The sequence below is a fragment of the Mus caroli genome, unplaced genomic scaffold (genome assembly GCF_978045245.1).
Source record: "Mus caroli unplaced genomic scaffold, Mus_caroli_1 scaffold_14, whole genome shotgun sequence".
NCBI classification, from domain to species: Eukaryota; Metazoa; Chordata; class Mammalia; order Rodentia; family Muridae; genus Mus; species Mus caroli.
The window spans coordinates 15568030-15576002 of NW_028227269.1; the positions used below are offsets into that span (position 1 = coordinate 15568030).

Genomic DNA, 7973 nt, shown 5'->3' on the forward strand with positions numbered 1-7973 from the left:
TTCTATCTTTGGTAGACATTCTGAATATGATAAAAGTTTGCAATGAATTGGTTTTCTAATTTTACTGGGAACTTCCCCAAGCTCACACTGTAGAAAATCTTTATGGGTACTAGGAATTTGGAAATTGTTTTGTTTGTCCTGGCTCACAGTCAAATGTGGTAAAATTCACGCTACAGAAAAAATTATGAAAGCAATTACTGTTATAAAGCTATGAGTTGTTCTATTTTCCTCATATAGATGTAATACATCATATAAATATCCCGTATAAAAAGGATGTTATAAATGTTAGCCATGAAATAACCATCACAGATATCTCGAAAGATGCAAAACAACCCATAATGAGGGAGAACACCATGAACATATAAAGTGATAAAACCAGATGATCTGGTACATCTTTATCAGTAGACCAATTTGTAAACTTTATTCATCTTGATGAAATGATTGAACAGGGAAATTAATGTAGTAAACATATCACATGTGCCAATTTTCATTGCAGGTATGTAAGTAATCATAGTGGAGAGAAACTCTATGAATGTAATGAACGTTCTAAAGCCTTTTCATGTCCCAGTCATCTCCAAAGTAATATAAGAAGACAAATTGGAGAGAAAACACATGAACATAACCAATATGGTAAAGCCTTTCCAACACCCATTCATCTTCAATATCATAAAAGAACCCATACTGGAGAGAAACCTTATGAATGTCATCAATGTGGTCAAGCCTTTAAAAAATGGAGTCATCTCCAATGTCATAAGAGAACACATACTGGAGTGAAAACCTATGAATGTAATCGATGTGGTAAAGCTTTTACAAGTCACAATGGTCTCCAATATCATAAAAGAACACATACTGGAGAGAAACACTATGAATGTAATCAATGTGGTAAAGCCTTTGCACTACGCAGTAGTTTCCAATGTCATAAAAGAACACATACTGGAGAGAAACCCTATGAATGTAATCAATGTGGTAAAGCCTTTGCATGTCACAATCATCTCCAACGTCATAAAAGAACACATACTGGAGAGAAACCCTATGAATGTAATCAATGTGGTAAAGCCTTTTCACAACTCAGTCATCTCCTATATCATAAAAGAACACATACTGGAGAGAAACCCTATGAATGTAATCAATGTGGTAAAGCCTTTTCACAACTCAGTCATCTCCAATGTCATAAAAGAACACATACTCAAGAGAAACCCTATGAATGTAATCAATGTGGTAAAGCCTTTTCACAACTCAGTCATCTCCAATGTCATAAGAGAACACATACTGGAGAGAAACCCTATGAATGTAATCAATGTGGTAAAGCCTTTACAAGTCACAATGGTCTCCAATATCATAAAAGAACACATACTGGAGAGAAACCCTATGAATGTAATCAATGTGGTAAAGCCTTTACAAGTCACAATGGTCTCCAATATCATAAAAGAACACATTCTGGAGAGAAACCCTATGAATGTAATCAATGTGGTAAAGCCTTTTCACAACTCAGTCATCTCGTATATCATAAAAGAACACATACTGGAGAGAAACCCTATGAATGTAATCAATGTGGTAAAGCCTTTTCACAACTCAGTCATCTCCAATGTCATAAAAGAACACATACTCGAGAGAAACCCTATGAATATAATCAATGTGGTATAGCCTTTTCACAACTCAGTCATCTCCAATGTCATAAAAGAACACATACTGGAGAGAAACCCTATGAATGTAATCAATGTGGTAAAGTCTTTACAAGTCACAATGGTCTCCAATATCATAAAAGAACACATACTGGAGAGAAACCCTATGAATGTAATCAATGTGGTAAAGTGTTTGCACTACGCAGTAGTTTCCAATGTCATAAAAGAACACATACTGGAGAGACACCCTATGAATTTAATCAATGTGGTAAAGCCTTTGCACGAAGCTGTAGTTTTCTATGTTATAAAAGAACACATACTGGAGAGAAACCCTATGAATGTAATCAATGTGGTAAAGCCTTTACAAGTCACAATGGTCTCCAATATCATAAAAGAACACATACTCGAGAGAAACCCTATGATTGTAATCAATGTGGTAAAGCCTTTTCACAACTCAGTCATCTCCAATGTCATAAAAGAACACATACTGGAGAGAAACCCTATGAATGTAATCAATGTGGTAAAGCCTTTGCACTACGCAGTCGTTTCCAATGTCATAAAAGAACACATACTGGAGAGAAACCCTATGAATGTAATCAATGTGGTAAAGCCTTTGCATGTCACAATCATCTCCAACGTCATAAAAGAACACATACTGGAGAGAAACCCTATGAATGTAATCAATGTGGTAAAGCCTTTTCACAACTCAGTCATCTCCTATATCATAAAAGAACACATACTGGAGAGAAACCCTATGAATGTAATCAATGTGGTAAAGCCTTTTCACAACTCAGTCATCTCCAATGTCATAAAAGAACACATACTCAAGAGAAACCCTATGAATGTAATCAATGTGGTAAAGCCTTTTCACAACTCAGTCATCTCCAATGTCATAAGAGAACACATACTGGAGAGAAACCCTATGAATGTAATCAATGTGGTAAAGCCTTTACAAGTCACAATGGTCTCCAATATCATAAAAGAACACATACTGGAGAGAAACCCTATGAATGTAATCAATGTGGTAAAGCCTTTACAAGTCACAATGGTCTCCAATATCATAAAAGAACACATTCTGGAGAGAAACCCTATGAATGTAATCAATGTGGTAAAGCCTTTTCACAACTCAGTCATCTCGTATATCATAAAAGAACACATACTGGAGAGAAACCCTATGAATGTAATCAATGTGGTAAAGCCTTTTCACAACTCAGTCATCTCCAATGTCATAAAAGAACACATACTCGAGAGAAACCCTATGAGTGTAATCAATGTGGTATAGCCTTTTCACAACTCAGTCATCTCCAATGTCATAAAAGAACACATACTGGAGAGAAACCCTATGAATGTAATCAATGTGGTAAAGCCTTTACAAGTCACAATGGTCTCCAATATCATAAAAGAACACATACTGGAGAGAAACCCTATGAATGTAATCAATGTGGTAAAGCCTTTTCACAACTCAGTCATCTCGTATATCATAAAAGAACGCATACTGGAGAGAAACCCTATGAATGTAATCAATGTGGTAAAGCCTTTTCACAACTCAGTCAACTCCAATGTTATAAAAGAACACATACTCAAGAGAAACCCTATGAATGTAATCAATGTGGAGAAGCCTTTTCACAACTCAGTCATCCTCAGTGTCATAAGAGAACACATACTCAAGAGAAACCCTAAGAATGTAATTGGTAAAGCCTTTGCACGTCACATTCATCTTCAACGTCAGAAAACTAAATGTACTGGAAAGAAGCCCTATGAATGTTATCAATGTGGACATGCCTTTGCAGGTCACAGTCATCTCCAATATCATAAAAGAACACATACTCTCCTCATATAGCTGTCTCTTGTGAGGCTATTTCAATACCTGGCTAACACAGAAGTGGATGCTCACAGTCATCTATTGGATGGAACACAGTTCCATCATTGGAGGAGCTAGAGAAAGTACCCAAGGAGCTGAAGGGGTCTACATCCCTGTAGGCAGAACAACAATAGAAACTAACCAATATCCCCAGAGCTCATGTCTCTAGCTGCATATATAGCAGAAGATGTTCTAGTCTGCCATGATTGGGAAGAGAGGCCCCTTGGTCTTGCAAACTTTATAAGCCCCAGTACAGGGGAATGCCAGGGCCCAGAAGTGGGAGTGGGTAGGTAGGGGAGCAGTGTTGGGGGAGTGTATAGGGGGACTTTCAGGATAGCTTTTTAAATGTAAATGAAGAAAATATCTAATAAAAAATTGAAATATAAAAAAAAAAACATAATGGAGAGAAACTCTACGAATGTAATCACTGTGGTAAAGCCTTTGCAGGTCACAGTTGTCTCCAATATCATAAAAGAACCCATAATGGAGAGAAACCTTAGAAATGTAATCAATGTGATAAAGCCTTTTCTCAAAGTTATTGTCTCTATAATCATAAAAGGACCTGTATTAGATAGAAACCTTAGGAATGTAGTCAGTGTGCTAAAGCCTGTGCATATCCCACTCATCTTCAAAACGTAAAAGATTCCACACTGGACAGAAACCTCATGAATGTAATCAATGTGGTAAAGACTTTTTACAACTCTATAGTCTCCATTATTTTTAAAGAACACATAGAAGACAGAAACTTTAGGAAGGTAATCAGTGTTGTAAAGCATTTGATGTCACGGTCATCTACGATAACATAAAAGATCACATACAAGTGAGAACCCATGTCAATGTTATAAATGTAGTAAAGCCTTTGCATGTCATAGTTCTTTAGGCATACACAAGACAAACTGCAAGGTGTAGAAACCCCAATTTAAATGTTTGGTTTTCTGAGAGTTGGTTTGGTCATGAGATCTGTTCCTAGCCATTGAAAGGCTGAGGGAGAAACCCTCTGAGTATATTTAATATGGGAAAGCCTTGCACAATTTTGTAGTCATCTTCATCATGGAAGAATTTGAACTGGGTAGAAACATTGTGAATCTATTTAATATGGTGAAGCTTTTTCATTGAGTTTCTTTTTATGTATATTCTGCTTTTCATGAGACTATTCGTACTGGTGACAGATGCTATGAATGTCAGCAGTGTGGTAAAGCCTTTACATTGTTGGGTCCAGTCAGTTTCAACACAACTCACACGCCTGGACAATGCAAAGAATAAGAATTTATTGGGCTGGGTGGTGGTGATGCACTCCTTTAATCCTAGCACTCGGGAGGCGGCTGCAGGCAGATTGCTGAGTTCGAAGCCCAACTAGTCTAGAATGTGTTCCAGGACAGCCAGGGCTACACAGAGAAACCCTCTTTGGGAAAACAAAAAAAGGAAAAAAAAATTATTGGAATTAAGTCACTACTGATCAGTGAGAGAAACAAAAATATACTCAGAAGTGTATCTTCAAAACCTCACTGCCCATACCCAACCTGAAACAGAAAGTTGTATACCTTTCAAACACAAAAACCGCAAAGTCCTGGGCCTACTTACAGCTACATTTTCTCCCAAATCAAAACTTATTTTTATTGAATGAGTCAATAAATGGTGATTGCTAGCTCCTTGTATTTTGTTGTTGTTGTTGCAGCTGGGGGTGGTGTTGGTGTTGGGCTGTGTATGTGCTTTCCCTTCTTTTGTAGACAGTAAGAGATTATTTACTACCCGTGTTTACATGTGTATCCTTAACTTCCTCTGGTTAGATTTTACCTCTATCTCTTTGTGTAGGTCTGTATATGTAGAGAGAAGTTGTTTATATTTGAGTTTATCGTGGACCATCTTAATTTTTTTCCATTCACGGTGTAGTCATTTTTTTTACATATTAAAATCCAGGCATCTGTTGTTTCTGCGGCACATGTGTACAAATCCTTCTGGCATCTACAGACTCCAAGGAGAAGACATCTGTGATCTTAATAGATCTTCCTTTATGTATTTCCTGGCTTTTTTTTTTAACCTTTGCAGCTTTTAGTATTCTTTCCTTGAACTGTGTGTTTTGATTATTACACAAGGAAGAGACTTTATTTTTTTGGTCCCTTCTGTTTGGTGTTTTGATGATTCCTGTGTTTTCTTTTTGTTAGGAAGTTTTTCTTCTAGGATTTGGTTGTCAATACTTTCTGAGACTTTGAGGGAGGATTTTCCTCCCTCTCTTCCTAAGTATTCTTTTTTTTTTTTTTTTTTTTTTGGTTTTTTTCGAGACAGGGTTTCTCTGTGTAGCCCTGGCTGTCCTGGCACTCACTTTGTAGACCAGGCTGGCCTCGAACTCAGAAATCCGCCTGCCTCTGCCTCCCGAGTGCTGGGACTAAAGGCGTGCGCCACCATGCCCGGCTCCTAAGTATTCTTATGTTTAGTCCTTTTACAGTGTCCTGGATTTCCATGATATTTTATATCAGGAAGATTTAGACTTAAGATTTTCATTGTCTGATTTACCCATTCCTTCTATTGCTTATTCAATGATTGAGATTGTTCTTCCATGTCTGTTTTCTGTGGGTGAACCTTGCCTCTGTAGTTCCTTTTTGCAGTCCTAAATTTTTATTTCCACTATTTCCTAAGTTTTAGTTTTCCTTTTTGTTTCTATTTCCACTTTTATGTATTGAATAGTTTTGTTTACTTCACCTGTTGGTGTGTTCTTTCTTGGCTTTATTTATAGGAATTTTGGCTTCCTGTACTTTTTGGTTTGTGTATTCCTGGACTTCTTTGTGGAATTTACTGATTTCCTCCAATTTTTTTCTGTTTTCCTGGATTTCGCTAAGTAATTTGGTCATTTCGTCCTTAAGGAACTCTGTCATCTCCATACATTTGGGGTTATAGTGTTTTTCTTGTAATTTAGCTTTGTTGGAATATTCAAGACCTTCTTTGACAATATAAATGAGCTCAGAGTCATTAGCCAGAGAGTGATAAATGCTGGTCCTTATTACATTATCGAGTACCCATGTCATGGAATGGAATGGTGCTATCTAAGCAAAGTATTCAGCTTCGATTTAATCAGATGTGTGATTAATTCCAAGGTTGTTCTTTCTCCTTACACTGGACAGGGAGCCAAGTGAGGCACTTTTTGAAAGAGTTACTTTTTGTGAGACACCTGTTTTTGTCACTAACCTTGGAGTCACCATTAAAAAAAAAAGAGCTGATGGTGATAGGGTGAGCAACTTTGTAATTTTCCAGCATGTATTTATTCATGTCAGGTGAATGAAGACAGACCAGATTGATTGATATGCAAATTGGGGACTTTAGCTTGATCCAAGCAATATTGAATTTCTGATTTTGGAAATATGTCCACTGCATCTTCAGGGTTTGGTCAGCTCAGATGATTATGACACAGGCCATTGGCTGTAGTTGTGTGTCATGTGACAGATCACAGTAACTGATATTGCACACAGGAGCCAGGTCGAAGAGTTTTGAATTAATGCCATTTTTTTCTGCCAGATAATATATATATATATATATATATAATTACGTTTCAATTTTTTCTATTTAATTAATTTTTAAATTTATTTAAGTACATACTGTTCCTGTTCCATTGTGGACAGAGAGACAAGGCAGTCCTCTGCTACACATGTGACTGGGGCAACGAGCCAGCACCTGGATGCTCCTTGGTTTTTGGCTGGGAGGTCTGAAGTGTCCAGGATAGCTCACAGTTTTGTTCTTCCTATCTGGTTGCCATCCTCTTCACCCCCTGAAGTCAGTACACTGACCTGTCCTTATGTGACATTTCCCCCTACAACAATATATCAATATATAGATATATATCCATCTATATATTTCTATATCTATCTGTTTATCTCTATATCTATATATCATCTCTATATCTATATATCACCTATAAATTTATATATCTACATATCTATACATCTATATATCTATACATATATCACCAAATCTATACATATATCATCTATATATTCATATATATTTATAAATCTATATATAAAAATCTATATATCTTTAATTATATATATATATATATATATATATATTAATCTATCCATCTATCTATAAGTCTGTCTATATGTTTAGCTTGATGTAGCCTTGTCTAAAAAGACTGTTATGTTCTAGGTTTTAGATGTTCAGCCTGACAGGAAACAGTATGAGTAACATTTGATCTAATACCAGATCCTCCACTCTGGACCCATATTTTACGATAATTTTGGGGATTATGATTACATCATTCCTACCTCCTGTGGTCAATCAGTAAACACATCTAATGCCTGCAGCTGGCAAGAAGAAAGGTTGATGGCATCTCAGTTCCCGGTCTTGGTGTCTTTGGAAGAGACCATGAAGGAGAGGGAAGAAGAAGCAGGAAAAAGGAACCATGGGTGGATGGATTGGGAGAGCATGGCCAGGAGGGCTTGCCTGAAATTATGAGCAGGCTGGGCAGAATATGGCAAGTGAGCTGGGCATGGTGGCAC

General features: G+C 36.9%; 1 protein-coding gene across 1 annotated transcript; it reads left to right on the plus strand.

The window, feature by feature from the left end:
- Positions 1–793: 793 nt before the first annotated feature.
- LOC147001110 (uncharacterized) lies at positions 794–3302 on the plus strand. The gene is made up of 3 exons (XM_085830396.1): positions 794–798; positions 1493–1635; positions 2065–3302. The coding sequence occupies exons 1-3, from the start codon at positions 794–796 to the stop codon at positions 3300–3302; spliced, it is 1386 nt and encodes a 461-aa protein (XP_085686522.1).
- The last annotated feature ends 4671 nt before the right edge of the window (positions 3303–7973 follow it).

Bases quoted from the DNA above. Each gene is read 5' to 3' on its own strand.
- LOC147001110 (XM_085830396.1), top strand. The intron at 1,636-2,064 runs GTGGTATAGCCT...AATGTGGTAAAG, and splicing joins ACCCTATGAATATAATCAAT to CCTTTTCACAACTCAGTCAT.